The following is a 20,465-nucleotide window of genomic DNA, read 5'->3' as shown; positions in this document are numbered from 1 at the left end:
GGTGGGGGTGGGGAGCTTGGGTTTCCGGCTCACTGTGCAATGTCTAGACATTACGGGGGCTGTCTCTATGTGTCTGGAAAAACGTTAGGAAAATGACCTAAATGCCAGAGAAAAATGGCCAAAATCTAAGTTCCAGAGGCCTGGGATGGGGGGCACCCAGATGTCCAACCTTTTGTTCCTAACTTTAAGGCCTTCAATTCACAAACATTATTCACACTGTTAACATTTCAAATAGGAAAGAGGAACCCATCTGCGCATGGGGGCGGGGGCGGCGGCGGTGAGATGACTTTGAGGGACTTGCTAAAACTTGAGAGAAAAACGACTGGGGCTACACCCTCAGCCTGTCAGCTAAGCAAGACAGGCCACCACGCTGACTACCCCCTTTGAGCACGTCGCAGATGGGCACAGGGGAGCCCCATTCCCCTGCTGTGTCACCAGCAGCCATCCGCACAGGCCTGCGTGCCTGTCACCACAGCGAGGCCTCCCCTGGAACTGCAGCCCATGTCAGGTTGGCACATATTTTTTATTCCATTTTACTTTCACATTGACGGACTCAGGAGGCCACACTGAGAGGGAGGTGGAGGCCGCCTGGAGCGGAAGCTGGGCTCCAGGGCACAGTGTGGGCTGGGCACTTGAGACAGCTCATGGGGACACTGGCCCTCACCTCGAGGGGCCTCGCTGTCGGATGGCATCTAAAGAAGTAGCCGTGGCTTGCTCCTTGGTGCTGAGAAGATGCCTCGCCCAGGATTTTATTGCTGGTGGACTCGATTATCCAACTCACACCAGAAATGGGCCCAGAGGTGTGCATTCTGCTGAGATGAGAGGAAATCCACACGTGTCAACTGCACAGACTGGGCAACGTTGGCATGTTGCCCCGAGCAGCTGGGGCAGAACCCCCATGCCCTCTGTGTGGGACCATCAGACACAAGAGGTGGAGAGTCTTCAGGACAGATGGAGCCCAGGTCACGGCAGCCTGAGTTCCGGGCCCCAAGCGGCTCTGCCCCTTCCCAGCCACATTCCCTTTATGGCCCCAGAGACGGTCCCCTTCTCAGGTGGCAAGAACATACACTCCCCTCACTTTTAAAAATTGTGTCTCCTGATCACCCGGGGTGGTGGGGGGGCGGTACAGGCTCAGAAATCTGGACCAGCAACACACCGGCATGTGTTCTGAAAAGATGGACTGCCTAAAAGTACCCTTGGTCATCCCTGAATCTCTCAGGAACCAGTCATGGAAAGAAGTTTGCCGAGATGAGAGCCAGAGGTGTCTTTTTGTGACCCAGATGTGGTCCTGTCTCGGCCCCAGTGATCTTGGCAGATGACTGGCTTCTCCATCTCTCCTGAAAGCACTGGGTACCATTCCTGAAATGTGGAGGCGACAGCAGACCGCCCCCCTCACCCTGCCCCCTCGGGGCAGCTGCAGGTGTCTGACACCTGAGGGAGGTGATGTTCCCTCCCAGCTGTTAGACTGTAGATGTTTAGTCCTCTGATCTTCTGAGGAGAGCAAAGGCCTAATGGCACTAGTAGGGGTGGGGGGACGGAGCCCTCAGTGCATCTTATGCCTGAGCCCACGTTATGGTGGATCAGAGTCCAGCTTCACCGGCCGAGGCCCACACAGGTCCAGGGAGCTGCGGAGTCCTCAGAGGAGTGTGATGGAGGAGGTGTCATTTCTGCGCCCAGACCTCTACTGGGTTAGCCTCTGGTCTGACTTGAACACAGTCCTACACATTAGTTTAGCAAAAAATCTGGCTTCTGATACCCGAAGAGCTTAAAGTCCCCTTCAAAACGTGCGTACAGGCGCCGGATGTCGCGTTTGCTGATGCCCAGAAAGTAGTGCTCTACCTTGGTTTTGTTATACACGGTGATGCCTGGAGGGATGGTTGGGTAAGACACCAGGTGGTCTATGCCGGCCTCTTTCAGGATGTATGGGGCGTCCTCCTCCAGGGTCTCGTGGTGGCCGATGACACTGTACCTAATCTCGCAGGGTGCACACAGCTCCACATATGTCACCCAGTGGATGATGTGGTCCCCAAACTGAAGGTCCAGCCACCTGTGGTTCGGATCACCCAGGTAGCGCACAAAGTCCTCAAATTGGATGCCCCGGGTCTCTGTCCGGTTCCTTCTGTACTTTCTGATGATGCCGGGCGCAATCTCGTGCCTGTACCAAGGCTCAAAGCGGGGGTTGTGAACAAACTTATCCTTAAACGCAGAAATCAGTCTTTCAAAGGGATCTCTTACGATAAAAAACTTGAAGTATGTTTTCAAGCTAAGGGGAGAAATGAAGACAGACAAGAGGTTAACCTGACTGGTTAACTGCTGGTAGTGCTGGCTGTGGGGTGAGCAGGGAAGCATGAAGAGTGATAGCTGGATGGCAGCAGCCGCCAGGCCCAGTGCATCGTGTGTGTGGCTCTTATTTAACTCACGAAGCCACCCTGGGAAGCAGATCTGGTTAATAATCCATTTCACAGGGGAGGAAATGGAGGTTCTGAAACCCTAACTGGCCAAGACCACAGTACTCCACAGCTTGGGGGCCCCGTGAAGGCGTCTATTTAACCACGTGTTGTTTAATGGAGTAGTTCCAAACTTCAGGAGTGTGTAAAAGTCTTTGTTCCTGGGCAAAAAACCCATAAGGGCAGGAACACTGATCAAGTTAGAAATGGCTGAGGCCAGAGAAAGTTACTCTAAGGGTGCATCTTTAAAAACTCAATCCGGAGTTAGTTCCCTGGTGGCTCAGTGGGTTAACGATCTGGTGTTGTCTCTGCTGTGGCTTGGGTTTGATCCCTGTCCCAGGAACTTCTGCATGCCGTGGGCTCAGTCAAAACAGACAAACCAACCAAAAAACCCTGAGTTCAAAACTGCAGGGAAAGGAAAACTGGGGGCGGGTGGGGGGTGGTGGTAAGAGAAAATGCGGAGGGAGGGTTCAGGCTCTGGATGGCAGGAAGGGGCCTGGGGGGACTGCCATGGTGGTGCAGTGCTACCAGTGTGAAGAGCTCTAAGGACAATGACCAATGACAAGGCCGCACAGCTCTAATTCCGTGTGCTCATCCAGGCCGGAGGCCTCCTTGTGCTGCCTGTCTCAGCACACCTACTCTCACGCAAGGCCAAGGTCAGTTCAGGGGTGGCGACTGGACAGCCTGCCTCCGGGAGGAAGGGTTTCTGCTCTGGCCTTTGACACCTCCATTCTGAAGCTCTACAAGGTGGGAAGAGTGAATGACTAGCGCCAGAAGCACGACAATCAAGTGGCTGAAAAGGAAAAGGGCGATGAGAGACCATCCGATTCCGTGACACTGATCGCATATTACACACTCGTTCCTTTAAACCTCCTCTGTGAGGCTGCTTCACAGCTACCGGGAGAACTGTTCCACCTGCTGAGAGATTCTCCCGATGCCAGTCTCCATCCCTGCTATGGTCCGAGAGGCCTGTGCTAGGGCCAGCCCACACCACCACTCCTTAGGGCAGGTGCCTCTGGAGAAAGTGAAAAAGGAGCTGGGGTTTCCCTGCAGCCCAAACCCCTTTCTGTCTTTTGTTTTAGGGCCGCACCTAGGGCATGTGCAAATTCCCAGGTTAGGGGTCCAATCGAATTGGAGCTTCAGCCCCCGGCCTACACCACAGCCACAGCCACTCCAAGATTCAAGCTGCGTCTGTGACCTACAGCCCAGCTCACAGCGATGCTGGATCCTTAACCCACTGAGAGAGGCCAGGGATCCAACCTGAGTCCTCATGGATACTAGTTGGGTTAAGGATCCAGCATTGCTACTGCTGGGCCCCAAGTTTGATCCCCGGCTTGGGAACATCTGCATGCCATAGGTGCAGCCAAAAAAAAAAGAAGAAGAAACAAAGGTCATGTTCAGTAAGAAATCCATTCGTTCCCGTTAAGACAACTATGTAACCTTCATTTTAACAGGCTACATGAAGGTTAGGGTGGTGAAGACACTCGGAAAGTCTCATGGTCTCATGAAGACTTGTGAATTTAGATGAGCTCAACGCTGAGCTGCGGATGTGCCCAGCTGCTTCTCTAATCCACACAACCAGCAGCTGGGGTGGCAGTGACCTGGGAGACACAAGGCAACAGAGCACTGAGCCTGGGGTTTTATCAGCACCCAGCCTGCTCCTACCGCATCTGAATTTCCTCATTGCTGAAGGAAGAGAGACGCGGGAGGCCGTTCTTCTCATGGTCATGGACTACATTTTCCGGGATCTCTTCGATGGAAGGAAAGGCTCCTGGAAAGCAAGCAGGAAGAAGGCATGTTGGCTGCCTTGGGGGTGCTGCCTGTACAGAAAGAAGCCCCATCTCTGAACTCAGACCTGTGTACCCCACAAGCCACCCCCAATACCCACGTTTAGTCTTTGAATTTCTACCACTTCTGCTGGCAGGAGGAGCGTGAGGAAAAGCCAGTGGTGACCCAGAAGGCAGGGGAGAAGGAGGGAAAGGGAGGGAGGGGGAGGGGAAGGGAGGAAGAGGCAGAGGAGAGGGAAGAAGAGGGAGGGAGAGAGAGGAAGAGGCAGAGGAGAGGGAGGGAGAGGGAGGGGGAGAGGGAGGAAGAGGGAGGGAAGAGGGAGGGGGAGAGAGGGATGAGGACAGCACCCAAGCAGGGTTCTGCCTGCCAGGAAAGCTGGCTGACTGCCCGCAGGCAGAACGCCGAAATCCAGCACGCTTCCTTCTACTCTGAAACTGGGGAGCACGCCAGACCTGCAACATGCTTCTGATTTATGCCCAAAGCCCCTGTACGCTGCCCGGACCTGCAATATTCACAGGTGACCTTGCAGCATCCCAGACCTGCAGGTGGCAAAGACATGAAGTGCTGGAGAAATCAGGCCAGTGCTCTGGGAGCTAAGTGATGTACCTGAGGCAGGGCCAAGAGAAGGGCAAGTGTCTGAGAAGGCAGGCAGGACCGACCAGAGCTGCTGCTAGAACCCCAGGGCTCATCTTAGGGTTGGGGTGTTTGGCGGGTGTCTCACGCTTTTCTCAACTTAGACAAACGGAGATAAAGCATCCTTATGCTGGGGCGCTGGCCAAGTCTCTGCAACCCTCTACATCCCATCCATCCAGCTTTGTATCAACCACACTGTTAAACTCAGTGTCTGGCAGGGAAGGATTTCTATTGGGCCATTTAACCAGTGGCCACAGTCTCCCTGGAATATTTAAGGCCCGATCCGGAGCTCTGTGTGAAGTACCACTCGTGGCTGTAAATGAGCAGGACACGCGTCTGCTCTGGAGGGGTCAAAGAAGAGCCAGCTCTGAGGATCTGCACCTGCTCTGGTACCTGTCTCCATGTACTGCCCTTGTCCAGGACCATCCTTTTCCTACCACATGGCCCGGCAGACCTGCACGGTTTTACCTCGCCCTCGTCAACAGGCTCTTCTTTAAAGTCTGATACTTCATACTATGGCGGCAAATTTGCAAGACTTTCATTTTGTTGTTTTAAATTTGATTTGTAACCTCACTGTCTGATGTCAAAATCCAGAGCTCCTGTTGTGGCTCAGTGGGTTACAAACCCAACTAGTTTCCATGAGGACATGATTTCGATCCCTGGCCTCACTCACTAGGTCAAGGATCTGGTGTTGCCATGAGCTGTGGTGTAGGTCTCAGATGTGGCTTGGATCCAGTGTTGCTGTGACATAGGCCAGCAGCTGCAGTTTCAATTCAACCCTTAGCCTGGCAACCTCCATATGCTGCAGCAACATAAATCTAAGAAAAACCCAACATAACATACTGTCAGATTACTCAAGAAGCATATTCATCATCACAAGAAGATAAAGTGACTATCTCTCTTTTTTTTCCCCCAACCAACCAGTGAAGAGGCCACTGGACATCCAACTCTGACTATCACCTGGCCTTGTTCCCGAGCCAGGAGTCACACTGCTGTCCACAGGAATGCGTTCCTGTTGAAGCTGAATTTAACAGACACAGCCCACAATTACCTTGGGTCAGTTCAGAGTAACTGGAGTTTAAACAAACAAACATGGTGCCTGAAAAAAGTGGTGAGGAATCAAAACTGTAGTGTGTGAGGGGACTTTTCAATGATCTCAATTTATTCCTGAGTGAACAGCACATTTCCAGAAGCAGGTTGATGAAATCCTCTGACTACGGATGCTCAGTGTGGGGTGGGGACAGATTCCTCGACCCAAGAGATTGCAAGCGGAGAGGTCCCCAGACTCCCCAGCAGGGCTCCCCTCCCTGGCACTGGCTGAGGGTCCTTCTCAGCCTGGAAGGGTAGCGGCTCAACGTGGGGCCTTGACCTCCCAGGAAGGAGTGAACAACTTGGAAGAGAAGAAAAGGGACCGACCTAGCCCGTAGGCAGAGATGGACAAGTGAGGAGGTCCTAAAGTAGGTTTGAAAACAGCAGCATCTGGATACAGCCCACCTACTTGTATGACATGAAAGGAAGACCCCTGGCAAGCTGTTGGGGATTGACCTGCCCTTCCTTGGCTCCTCTCTGCTGCCCTCCTCCATGCCCCTGCCCCTGCCCAGGTCACGGCCACCCTTCCCGCAGACCCTGCGGTCCAGCGGGGGCAGCCACGGTTGGGCGCTGCACGCACCGTTCAACACGATGAGCACCTTCTTCCACTGGGTGTTGCCCACTTTGGGAGTCTGGCAGAAGAGAATCCTGTGCTTGTCACAGACGAATATTCGGTCGAGGACAAACTTGGAGATGGCAGTGTGGGAGAGACTCCTAAGAGCTTCCTCCCTGCAGACATTTCTGATGAGCTCCAGGCGCTGCATGTAGACCAGGGGCTGAACCAGCTGGTCGCCCAACGGCATCTTCCCGGTCGGCTGCAGGGAACAGAGGCAGGATGGGCACTGGGGCTTTGTCAGCAGAAAAAGGACGGACCCCTGTGCCCACCTCTGCCAGGTTGGGCCTTAACTTGGGGAGGTGGGAGCCTGGGAGCCTCCCCCACAGAAACAGCGGGGCTGAGGGCACGAGTCACCGCTGGCGCCTGGGTTCAGGCTGGACCATGGTGCACCAGAGATGGCTGACCAGCTATCTCATCCTTGGTTTGGACAAACAGAGGGGACAGTGGGCTGTCTGTCTGTCCCTGCACAGACCGCACTGCGGCCCATGATTTCTTGGAAATGGCAGGAGACTTCACTTGGGGATTTTAGGGAGGGCCAGCTGCTGCCTCCCGGCTCCCACCTGCATCTCCCTCCAGGTAATTTGAGTCTGTGTGTGTGGATGGCAGGCTCCTAAGGACCTGCTATTCTCACAGACGGTGGCTGTTTTGAAGATAATCTGGTACATTGGTATATCTGGCTTATTAATTTAAGAAAAACCTTAGGTCACTTGGTATGGGTTTTTACAAGGCAGGAACCACTGCTGCATTTCCTCAGTGCTGAGCGTGGTTGTTTCTCTGAAATGCAGCTTCAGGTATGTGGAGGGTCCTGCCTGGCAGTCATGTCCCTGGTACCGAAGTTTAGCTTCTCCCTCCTGCTTCTGCAGCCTGGACCCCAACTACGGAAACACAGCCAGAGTCCAAGTTCCCAGCTGGATCCCACAGCCCAGGGGAGGCTGTGTGGCCAGCTCACCCGCTCTCGGGGCTGGAGGCCCACTTTCTGGGTGGGCAGGAGTTTCTGGCATGACGGCCTCCACCCCATGGTTGACATGGATCTTCTCACTTTAGAGGATAACCAGTGCCGACGTGCCTAGCATGTGCTCAGGGTGGCTGAACTTCCTTCCTGACAAGACTGCCCAGCAAAGCCCCTGGCCTCACAGATCATGTGTGCCCGTCTTCAGGAATGGAGCCACCTACTGTGTTAATGTTACACCTCAGTGAATGATTCTGATTTTTAAAACGAAAATACACAGAGGTTCTAACAGGGGCCGAAGAGAGTTAGTTATGGTAGAGCATAGCTGATGTCTTTTCAATGTTGGTTATTTCTTTAGCAAACACAATGAGTAGCTACTCCTTCTTATAAAAAACCTGATTTGAAAATACTGGCGGAGGGGGGCACCTATAAAGACTTCTAAGAAGTTCTAGAAATCTCTTCCAAGTCCTCCGCAGATCACATCTACCACATTTGGGTATTTTCCGTATCCGGAGGTAGCTCTGCACAGACAGGACCTCATTTTCTGTCTTCCTTCAGCAGGCGCTCCACTGAGAAAGGCTGCAGCCCTCCCCCAGAGCCCCTCTGCACCTCCCCTAGGACTGACCTGTCCTTTCTCGTCATCCAGGGGCCCCTTCTCTTCTTCCCCCCCCACACTTTTCCGCAGTGACACCCACTATTTCCAGCCACTTCCTGAAGGGGCCTTGGGGCCCTTCCACTGCTCTGTAGATCACGGAGCTGAGTCCGTGATCTGAGTCATTTGACAAGGAAAAGAGATGCAGAACAGGTTTATCTGACTTTCCTTCTTGAGAGAAGGTTGACTTAAAAACCCCCAAAGATGAAAAAGCTCAAGTGCCAAGTTATGACACTTTTTGGGACTACTAGCTGTTGAACCCAGTGATTCTATGACCACGGCCCTTTTCTACATTCAGACAGCCCCATTAGGCAGTGGACTCTAACCCAACAGCATGTACTGGGCCTAAACTCTGCTTGGCTGCAGCTGCAGGTGCTGTGGGGGCCCAGGGAAAGCCTTGGCAGCGGAAGCTGAGAGGTGCCGCACGTGTGCATGTGCGCACGCGTGCATGTGTACGCAGGTGCACTGGGGGGGGGGGGGATGGAGGGAGACCCACCAGCTCAGGCAGAAGCTGAGTGCCCACAGGTGCCTCCTGCTTCTCCCAGAAGCATCTGCAAAGGCAGTTCTGAAGAGGGAGGCTGTCTCCTCCAACCCTACTCCTTTGGCCGCCTCTAGCCATGGCCCCTTTTCTCAGTATCTTGAGATGTTTCTGCTACCACGCCTAGTTATTCTCTTAAATTTACACAGGACATCTCCTCAAGACTTCAAAGCAGATGATCTCTCTAAATTTACTTGACTGAATGGACCAAACTACCTTTACTGTATTGGTTAAAACACACTGGCCTTGCCAGGCAACCCTGTCCACCCTGAGGGGCCCCGGGCCAGTTACAAAACAGGAAGACTTCAGAATACCCCTGTTCGGCCTCAGGGCACAGCCTCCCCCAGGGTTGGCTGGCTGTCGGATGTCTGACTGCATTGCCTGGGTTCCCTGGTGGAGGGACTTCCCAACATGAAGCCATTCTGGCAGTGGGACAGACACCTGCATAAGGATCCCTCTGCACTTTCCTCCCCAAGAATGACTGAACCCTGCTCCTCCCCAGAAACTGGAGCTCAAGCCTGCCACCCTGCCCCCACCTCTGTGGGAAACACTCGCCTTCTTGCTTCATAGACAGGTCTAACTTAACCTCCCTCCTGGATCCCAACTCTGGCTCACTTATCCAGAATCCTTCTCTTTTCCTCACTCTGTTCTGACTTTTTAAACCTCAGCTCTAACCCTGATCCTAGACAACACTTAAGAGCAGTGCCGCCCGTGGCAGCAACAGTACAGGTTCTCTTCAGAAACCACAGAAAAATCTCCTTCAAGTTTGCTTTTCTTCAAGCTTAAGGATTATATACAAAGAAGAAAAATTTCTCGTTCAGTTGTGTTTGCCGTCATCATTTTTTACTTTTCCCCTTTGCAAACACCCAAAACTGATATTAATGATATATTATTTTCCACTATATTCTATTCAAAAATGTTCAGCTGCATTATTCACAAAATAAACTTTTAAAGGTAAGCTACACATAACCTCATCATCATTATACATCACCTTTCTTTGGGGCAAACATATATGGACTTTAATATCTAACGACTCTCGGTCTCAGAAAACCAAGTCTGACTACAGTTCCCACTTCTTTCAGCTTCAGCTGAGTTTTAGCAGAACCAGTGGGAGAGGACAGGAAGAGTCGAAGACAAGAACCCGGAGTTCTACATCCAGGCCCAGCACCCCTGAGCTCTGCACTTTCCAACCGTGAAATGAGAAATGAGAATGGAAGTATTTACACCTGAGAGTACTGCTTGTGAGGACCAGTAAGATTAAAATCCCGCAAAGCACTCTGTAAACTGTAAGGCATGTTAGATGCAGTATTTTCAACCACCATTGGTCCTGCAGGCCAACGGCCTCTCAGGACAAGCACACTGTCTTCTAGAGGTGACGGTGTGGGCCACTCGCTCCTGCCTCTAGCACCGCAGCATCAGGGTGGTACCCCAGTTCAAAGCCCTACAGGCCTCTTGCAAAGCTGTCACTGGGGCACATTATTTATACAAGTCAGTAAATATTTATTTCCTTAACTCTTCCTATTAAAGCCAGCCTCCTACTTCCTGTGGGGCTTGTTTCTTGTCTCTGCAACCCATTCCCACTGGCGCCTTGCCCTGGAAGGCCACAACCCGAAGCGCCCTCCAGGCCTGCTTCAAAGGCTTCTGCAGAGGTGCTCCATCCACCCCAGCCACACCCTGCAAGAAGCAAACTCAGGCAGCACTTCACTCCGACCAGGTGTGGCTGTCCCAACTTTACTGGGTTCTGTCCGTGTCCTTACACTGATCACTGGTAGGACTGTCCCCCCGCCTCTGGGTTTAATTCGGGGCTGATAAACATTTTTGGAGCTGGACTCACCCATTTCATCTCTTCTGGCAAGACTGCAACCTAAACCTTCCAGACCTAGCACAGGTGTCAGTATGGAGTGGGGCCCAAGAGTAGGCCTTTCAGAGTTCCTCTTGTGTCTCAGCGGTAACGAACCCGACTAGTATCCATGAGGATGTGGGTTTAACTCCTGGCTTCTCAGTGGGTTAAGGATCCTGCGTTGCTGTGAGCTGTGGCGTAGGTCACAGACGATCTGGTGTGGCTATGGTTGTGGCCAGCAGCTATGGCTTAGATTTGACCTCTAGCCTAGGAACTGCCATATGCCACAGGTGCAGCCCTAAAAGGCAAAAAAAAAAAAAAAAAAAGAGTGGGCCTTTCATCTTGGCTGGGGAATAATCAGGAATTCCTGTGCAAGGGGAGCCAGAGGAGAAAGACCTAGAGTCAGAGAGTCCAGGGAGGTGAGCTCCGGGTGAGTTGGCCCCAGGCCCTGCTGCTCACTCCCACGTGACTTTTGATGATCAGCTTTTTTCCTAAACTCAGCTCTCTCATCCATACTCTGAAATTCCATGATTCCCAGGATTCGGGGTCAGAGGTCTTCTCCCAGTCTCTGGTTTTCTCTCCATTTGCCCAATATCCCAGATCCCTTCCCCTCAAGGCTCTTTCTGGGATGGTCGGGAGCTCGACACGGTCAACACTCCAGATCACCCACGATGCACAAGGCTCTGTGAGGCACAGATGCTAAAAAAATGAGCAGATACGTGCAGAAGCAGCGACTATAAAGCTGAGAAAGAGAGAAAGCAGAAACCAGCTGCTGAGGGCAGGGGTGGGGGGAGAGCGGCTGTTCCCCACAACTGGGGACCCGCCAGGGCCAGGTGGGGGCGGGGGGTGAGTGAGTAGGTGAGAGGGAGACACCCAGGGACCAATGGGCAGAGGGGACAGTGCTGAAGCCCAGCCATGCCCACCTTCAGCTCCTCAGCAAAGTGCGTCTCTCCAGGCGACCTCGCTGCATCCTCGGGAACGGCGGTCAGGAACAGAAGCTCCTGCTTGGCGCTGTATACTAGGAGACAGAGAGGTTAAAATGTCTTTCTGTGGAGGAGCAGACCCGGATCAGCACCACAGCATGGAGGTCCCAGAAAGAGACCTGCACAAACATCCTCAAGGGATAGCAGACAAGGTGCAAAAGCAATGCTGTGAGGGAGAGCCTTCTCAACTGAGATTAGACTCAAAATGCAGCAGCATTTAAGTGTAAAGCATAAAACTATAAAACTTTTTAAAAAGCACAGGCAGAGGAGTTCCTTTGTAATTCAGTAGGTTAAGAACCCAGCTAGTATCCATGAGGATGTGGGTTTGATCCCTGGTCTCGTTCAGTGGGTTAAGGATCCAGCGCTACTGCAAGCTGTGGCATAGGCCGCAGGCGAGGCTCAGATCTGGCGTTGCTGTGGCCGTGGTGTAGGCCGTCAGCTGCAGCTCTGATTCGATCCCTAGCCTGGAAACTTCCATATGCCACAGGTGTGGCCCTAAATAAATAAATAACATAAATAAATAAATAGCTGTTCTTTAAAAACATATAGGGAAAGCATAGGAGTAAATCTTTGGGAAAACTGATAAACTGAATTTCATCAAAATTTAAAACTTTTGCTCTGCCAAAAACCCAAAGAGGATGAAAAGACAAGCTATAGACTTGGAGAGAAAATACATCCAAACCACACATCTGACCAAAGACTGGTATCTAGAATATGTAAAGAACTCTCAATTTTCAACAGTAAAAAATACAAACAATCCTATTAGAAAATGGGCAAAACAGGAATAGATGTTTCACCAAAAAGATCTATAGGTGGTAAATAAAGACACGAGAGGATGTTCAACCTCACCAGGCCTCAGGCAAACACAAACTGACACCACAGAGAGACAGGCTAAAACAAAAACCAGTGAAAACTCAAATGCTAGTGAGGATACATCCTATATGACTGGTGAATGTAAGATGGTTCAGCAGCTCTAGAAAACTCTAGAAGCAGCAGTTTCTTTAAAAACTAAGCATGCAGGAGATGGGATTAAGATGGCGGAATAGAAGGACTGGAACTCAACTTCTCTCCTAAAAACAACAAAATCTACAACTAAATGCTGAGCAATCTTCAGCCAAATGGACCAGAAACCTTCAAAAAGATATCCTACTCCAGAAGACAAAGAGGAGGCCACATAAAGGGGCAGGAGGAGGGATTACGTGACATAAGCAACCCCATACCTCATGGGTGGGAAGCCCCAAAGACTGGAAAGTGATGATTCAGAAACTCACCTACAGGAGTGAGAGTTCTGAGCCCCATATCAAACTCCCACGTGTGGGGATCTGGCACTGGGAGAAAGAGCCCCTGGAGCATCTGGCATTGAAGGCCAGTGGGGCTCGTGCATAGGAGCTCTACGGGACTGGGGGAACAGAGACCCCATTCTTAAAAGGCGCACACAGACTTTCACGTGCACTGTGTCCCAGGGCAAAGCATGGGTCCCAGGGCAAAGCAGAGTCTTCACAGGAATCTGGGTCAAACCTGACTGCAGTTCTTGGAGGACCCCCTGGGGAAACAAGGGTGAATGTGGCTTGTTGTGAGAGAAGGACATTGGAAGCAAAGCTCTTGGGAATATTCACCAGAGTGCCTTTCTCTGGAGGTGGCCATCTGGGGAAAATGTGGCCCCACCCTTCAGTCAGCCTGAGAAGCCCCAGGGCAAACAACAATCCAGGTGGGATCACAGCCACCTCAGTAAAAAGGCTGCCTAAAGACCCCTCAGGCACACAGCTTCCTCTAATCCCATCCAGAGACAAAGCCCCACCCACCAGAGGGATAGGAATCAGCTCCACCTACCAGTGGGCAAGCATCAGCCCCTCCCATCAGGAAGCCTACAGCAAGCCCCTCCATACCAACGTCAGCCACAAGGGGGGCAGACACCAGAAGTAAGAGAGGCTACAACTCGATTACCTGTAAAAAGGTCACTATACCAAAAACCTATAAAAATGAAAAGACAGAGAACTATAACTCAGATGAGGGAGAAAGAAAAAAACCCATAAAATCAGCTAAGTGATCAGGAGATTCTCAGCCTCCAGGAAAAAGACTTTAGACTGTTGATGCTGAAGATGATGCGAGACACTGGAAATAAACTGGAGGCAAGATGGATAACTTACAGGAAATACTGAGCAAAGAGATACAAGACATAAAACTTAAACAAGAAAAGATGCAAAATACAATAACTGAAAAAAAAATTCACTAGAAGCAGCTAACAGCAGAATACAGGAGGCAGAAGAACAAATAAGCCAGGCAGAGAACAGACTAGCAGAAACTACGGATGCAGAATAGAAAAGGAAAAAGATTGAAAACAAATGAAGAGAGTCTCAGAGAACTCTGGGGCAACATCAAACACACCAACATCCATATTATAGGGGTGCCAGAAGGAGAAGAAAGAGAAGGGGACAGAAAAATTCCAAGAGATAATACCCGAAAACTTCCCTAACATGGGAAAGGTACCACTCAGTCAAATCCAGGAAGCACAACGAGTACCATATAAAATAAACCCAAGGAGGAACACCCCAAGACACATATTCATCAAACTGACCAAAATTAAAGACAAAGAGAACATCTCGAAAGCAGCTAGGGAAAAGAAACAAATAACATACAAGGGAATCCCAGTAAGGTTATCAGCAGATTTTTCACCTGAAACTCGGCAGGCCAGAAGGAGTGGCATGATATAATTCACATGATGAAAAGAAAAAAAACTCCAGCCAAGATTACTTTACCCAGCAAGGCTTTCATTCAGATTCGAAGGAGAAATCAAAATCTTCACAGATAAGTAACAGCTGAGAGAATGCAGCACCACTAAACCAGCTTTACAACAAACACTAAATGAACTTCTCTAGGCAGAAAAGGCCACAACAGGAAACAAAAATGCCACAAATGACAAGGCTCACCAGGAAATGTATATATACAGTAAATATATGAAATCATCCATGCACAATTATGCCACCAAAATCAGAAATCATGAGAAGAGGTGGGTACAAATGCAGGACACTGGTGATGCACTTGCAATTAAGAGACCAACAACCTAAAACAATCTCATATATATATCTATATATATATATAGACTCATACCAAAACTTCAGAATAACTGCAAACCAAAAATCTACAATTGATACACAAATAAATAAGAAAAATCAACTCAAATACAACTCAAATAGTCATCAAACCAGAAGAGAACAAGAGAAGAAGGAAAGAAAAAAGAGCAACAACAACAAATCCAAAGCAATTAATCAAATGGCAAGAAGAATATACATATCAATAATTACCTTAAATGTTCATGGACTAAATGCCCCAACCAAAAGGCACAGACTGGCTAAATGGATACAAAAACAAGACCCATATATATGCTGTCTTCAAGAGACCCACTTCACTTCTAGCGACACAGACAAACTGAAAGTCAGAGGATGGAAGAAAATATTTCCTGCAAACAGGGATCAAAAGAAAGCTGGAGTAGCAATACTCATATCAGACAAAATAGACTTTGAAATGAAGACCATTTGAAGGGACAAAGAAGGTCATTACATAATGATCAAAGCATCAATCCAAGAAAAAGATACAATTTTAAATATCTATGCACCCAACATAGGTTCATTACAATATACAAGGCAACTGCTAACAACCCTAAAAGGACAAATCAACAATAACACAATCACAGTGGGGGACTTTAACACCCCACTTACAGCAATGGACAGATCAACCAGACAGAAAATCAATAAGGAAACACAGGCCCTGAAGGATGCATTGAACCACATGGACTTCATAGATATTTATAGGACATTCCATCCAAAAGCAACAGAATGCACATTCTTCTCAAGTGCACATGGAACATTCTCTAAGATGGATCACATCCTGGGCTACAAATCCAACCTCGGTAACTTTAAAAAAACTGAAATCATATCAAGCATCTTCTCTGACCACAATGCCATATGCCTGGAAATCAACAACAAGAAAAAACTGCAAAAAACACAAACACGTGGAGACTCAACAACATGCTACTAAACAACCAATGGATCACCGAAGAAATCAAAGAGTAAATTAAAAAATACCTACAAGCTAATGACAACAAAGATACGACACTCCAAAACCTACGGGATGCAGCAAAAGCTGTTCTAAGAGGAAAGTTTATAGCAATACAAGCTCACCTCAGGAAACAAGAAAAAGCTCAACTCAACAAGCTAACTTTACATGAAAGCAGCTCGAGAGAGAAGAACAGACAAGATCTAAAGTGAGTCAAAGGAAAGAAATCATAAAGATCAGAGCAGAAATCAATGAACTAGAAACAAAGAAAACCATAGAAAAGATCAATGAAACAAAAAGCTGGTTCTTTGAAAAGATCAACAAAATTGATAAACCCTAAGCCAGACTTATCAAGGAAAAAAGAGAGAGGACTCAAATCAATACAATTAGAAATGAAAAAGGAGAAGTAACAACGGACATCACAGAAATACAAAGGATCATAAGAGACTACTACATGCAACTATATGCCAATAAAATGGAAAACCTAGAAGAAATGGACAAATTCTTAGAAAAGTACAATCTTCCAAGACTCAACCAAGATGAAATAGAAAAGACGAATGGACGCATCACAAGAACTGAAATGGAAACTGGGATTAAAAAACTTCCAACAAACAAAAGGCCAGGACCAGATGGCTTCAGAGGCGAGTTCTACCAAACATTTAGAGAAGAGCTGACACCTATCCTTCAGAAACTATTTCAAAAAATTGCAGAGGAAGGGATACTCCCAAACTCATTCTATGTGGCCACCATCACCCTGATACCAAAACCAGACAAAGATACCACAGAAAAAGAAAACTACAGGCCAATTTCACTGATGAACATTGATGCAAAAATCCTCAACAAAATCCTAGCAAACTGCATCCAACAATACATTAACAGGACTGTACATCAGGATCAAGTGGGATTTATCCCAGGGATGCAAGGATTATTCAATATCCACAAATCCATCAGTGGGATAGACCACATTAACAAATTGAAAAAGAATATGATCCTCTCTATAGATGCGGAAAAAGCCTTTGACAAAATCCAACACCCATTTCTGATAAAAACCCTTCAGAAAGTGGGCACTGAGGGAACTTACCTCAACATGATAAAGGCCATATACGACAAACAAACACACAGCAAACATCATTCTCAATGGTGAAAAGCTGAAAGAATTCCTGTTGAGATCAGGAACGAGACAAGGATGTCCACTCCTGCCGCTACTCTTCAACATCGTTTTGGAAGTCCTAGCCATGGCAATCAGAGAAGTAAAAGAAATAAAAGGAATCCAAATTGGAAAGGAAGAAGTGAAACTATCACTATTCACAGATGACATGATTCTATACCTAGAGAATCCTAACGACTCTATCAGAAAACTGTTAGAGCTCATCCATGAATTTGTCAGCCCCAGGATACAAAATTCATACACAGAAATCGACGGTATTTCTCTATACTAACAATGAAAGACCAGAAAGAGAAATTAGGAAAGCAATCCCATTTACCATCACATCCAAAAGAATAAAATACCTAGGAGTAAACCTACCTAAAGAGACAAAAGACCTGTACTCTGAAAAGTATAAGACACTGATGAAAGAAATGAAAGATGACACAAATATATGGAAAGACATACCATGCTCGTGGATTGGAGGAGTTAATATTATCAAAATGACTATACTACCTAAGGCAATCTACAGGTTCAATGCAATCCCTATCAAATTACTATGGACATTTTTCACAGAACTCAAACAAAATATTTTAAAGTTTGGAAGCACAAAAGACCCAGAATAGCCAAAAACATCCTGAAAAAGAAACATGGAGCTGGAGGAATCAGGCTCCCTGGCTTCAGACTATACTACAAAGCAACAGTCATCAAAACCATATGGTACTGGCACAAAGACAGAAATACAGATCAGTGGAACAGGATAGAAAGTCCAGAATTCAACCCACGCACCTACAGCCAACTCATCTATGACAAAGGAGGCAAGAATACACAATGGAGAATAGACAGCTTGTTCAATAAGTGGTGCTGGGAAAACTGGACAGCCACATATAAAAAAATGAAATTAGAACACTCCCTAATATCATACACAAAAACAAACTAAAAATGGATTAAAGACCTAGATATAAGACCAGACACTATAAAACTCTTAGAGGAAAACATAGGCCAAATACTCTCTGACATTAATGACAGCAGCATCTTCTCAGATCCACCTCTTAGAGTAACGACAGTAAAAACAAAAATAAACAAATGGGACCTAATTAAACTTAAGTTTCCACACAGTAAAGGAAACCCTAAACAACACGAAAAGACAACCCATAGAATGAGAGAAAATCTTTGCAAGTGAATCAACTGACCAAGGGAGTAATCTCCACAATTTATAAACACCTTCTGCAGCTCCATACCAAAAAAACAAACAACCCCATCAAAAAATGGGCAGAAGATCTAAACAGACAGTTCTCCAAAGAAGACATACAGATGGCCAAAAAACACATGAAAAGATGTTCAGCATCACTCATTATTACAGAAATGCAAATCAAAACCACTATGAGGTACCATATTACACCAGCCAGAATGGTCATCATCCAAAAGTCTACAAACAGTAAGTGCTGGAGAGGATGTGGAGAAAAAGGAACCCTAGTACACTGTTGGTGGGATTGTAAATGGGTGCAACCACTGTGGAAAACAGGATGGAGATGCCTCAGAAAATTAAAAATAGAACTACCATTTGATCCAGCTATCCCACTCCTGGGCATCTATCCAGAGAAAATCATGACCCGCAAAGACACATGTACTCCAATGTTCATTGAGCACTATTTGCAATAGCCAAGACATGGAAACAACCTCAATGTCCATCAACAGAGGAGTGGATCCAGAAGATGTGGTACATATACACAATGGAATATTACTCAGCCATTAGAAGGAATGAAATACTGGCATTTTTAGCAACATGGATGGATCCAGAAACTATCATGCTAAGTGAAGTCAGTCATACAATGAGACACCAACAACAAATGCTTTCACTCACATGTAGAATCTGAAAAAAGGACAGAATGAACTTCTTTGCAGAACAGATACTGACTCACAGACTCTGACAAACTTACGGTCTCCAAAGGAGACAGTTCAGGGGGTGGGGGGATGTGCTTAGGTTGTGGGATGGAAAACCTATAAAATTGGATTGTGATGATCATTGTACAACTATAAATGTAATAAATTCATTGAGTAATTAAAAAAAAAAAACCTAAGTATGCAACTACCATTCGAGCCAACATAATTGCACTCTTGAGCTTTTACGCCAGAGAAATGAAAATCTGTGTCACAAAGAGCTGAACATGGATGTTCACAGCAGCTTTATTTACAACAGCCCCAAACGGAAACAAACTAGCTGTCCTTCAACAGATGAAAGGTTAATCAAAGAGCTGTCCATCCATACCATGGAAGACGACTCAGCACTAAAAAGAAACAAAGTACTGATACACAAGTAAATCAGATGAATCTCCCAAGAATTACGGTGAATAAAAGTCAATCCTCTGGGAGTTCCTGTTGTGGCTCAGCAGGTTAAGAACCCGACTAGTATCCACGAGGATGCAAGTTTGATCCCTGGCCTCACTCAGTGGGTCAGGGATCCAGGGTTGTTGTGAGCTGTGGTGTAGGTCACAGACGCAGCTCGGATCCAGCATTGCTGTGGTATAGTCTGGCCGCTGCAGCTCTGATTTGACTCCTAGCCCTGGGAACTTCCATATGCTGCAGGTGCAGTACTAACATGCAAAAAAAAAAAAAAAGCGTTCCCATCATGGCACAGTGGTTAACGAATCCGACTAGAAACCATGAAGTTGCGGGTTCAGTCCCTGCCCTTGCTCAGTGGGTTAATGATCCGGTGTTGCCGTGAGCTGTGGTGTAGGTCTCAGACATGGCTCTGATCTTGTGTTGCTGTGGCTCTGGCGTAAGGCTGGCAGCTACAGCGTCTATTCGCCCCCTAGCCTGGGAACCTCCGTATGCTGTGGGAGTGGCCCAAGAAATGGCAAAAAGACAAAAAAAAAAAAAAAAAAAAAAAAAAGCAACCCCCAAAGATATTATACTGGATACAACTTTTTTTTTTTTTTTTTTTTTTTTTTTTTGCGTTTTCTAGAGCTGTTCCCATAGCATATGGAGGTTCCCAGGCTAGGGGTCGAATCAGAGCTGTAGCCACCGGCCTACACCACAGCCACAGCAACGAGGGATCTGAGCCACGTCTGCGACCTACACCACAGCTCACGGCAACACCGGATCCTTAACCCACTGAACAAGGCCAGGGATCAAACCCACAACCTCATGGTTCCTAGTCAGATTCGTTAACCACTGTGCCATGACGGGAACTCCTGGATACAACATTCTTGAAAAGACTAAATTATGGAGAGACCAGATGCCAAGGGGGAGGGGCACAAGAGGGGCGGGGACAGGTAGGTGGGTGTGGCTATAAAAGGGCACCTCCTGGTCATGGAGATGTTCTGCATTTTGACTGCATCCTTGTCAAAACCCTGCTTGTGACTCAGCACTGTGGTTCTGCAACATGTTACACTGAGACAAAAGAGTAAAGTGTATGTAGACTTGGCGTTACTTCTTACCACTGCATGAAACTCTACAGTGGTTTCAATATTAAAAGTTGAATTAGAAAAAACCCAAGTCAGCAGTCAAGTTAGTGCTTATACATTCTTTTCAAAATTTATAGGAAATGAAATTAGACTAGAGGGAATCTTACAAAAAGCTAGACCAGAGTAGTCATTTACAACAAGCTGGCTTGGGGGAAAACATTTGGGTAGAATTTGAAGGTAACTTTCAGATCTCTACAATTAAAGAAACATTTACTTTCAAAAGTTTGCAAAGCCTAAGCACATAATTAGAGAGAAAAAAAGCAGTT

General features: G+C 47.7%; 1 protein-coding gene across 3 annotated transcripts in view; it reads right to left on the bottom strand.

The window, feature by feature from the left end:
* Nucleotides 1–504: 504 nt before the first annotated feature.
* The window catches only part of CHST10 (carbohydrate sulfotransferase 10), a 35,196-nt gene continuing 15,235 nt past the window's right edge, over nt 505–20,465 (bottom strand). For all 3 annotated transcript variants that reach the window (XM_085018634.1, XM_085018635.1, XM_003124889.7), the window contains 4 exons: nt 11,476–11,570; nt 6,538–6,772; nt 4,113–4,218; nt 505–2,263 (listed from right to left, as the gene is read on the bottom strand). In XM_085018634.1, coding sequence (XP_084874760.1) covers nt 1,726–2,263; nt 4,113–4,218; nt 6,538–6,772; nt 11,476–11,570 — 974 coding nt within the window. In that variant the 3' untranslated portion in view covers nt 505–1,725. The remainder of the gene's footprint in view (nt 2,264–4,112; nt 4,219–6,537; nt 6,773–11,475; nt 11,571–20,465) is intronic.

Source organism: Sus scrofa, chromosome 3, assembly GCF_054392235.1.
Source record: "Sus scrofa isolate SSC_HxYL_T2T_F1_AM1 chromosome 3, Sscrofa_HxYL_maternal_Yorkshire_Landrace_v2.0, whole genome shotgun sequence".
NCBI classification, from domain to species: domain Eukaryota; kingdom Metazoa; phylum Chordata; class Mammalia; order Artiodactyla; family Suidae; genus Sus; species Sus scrofa.
The sequence above is the reverse complement of the archived record's forward strand: the minus strand, read 5'-3'. Positions and strand labels throughout refer to the sequence as shown.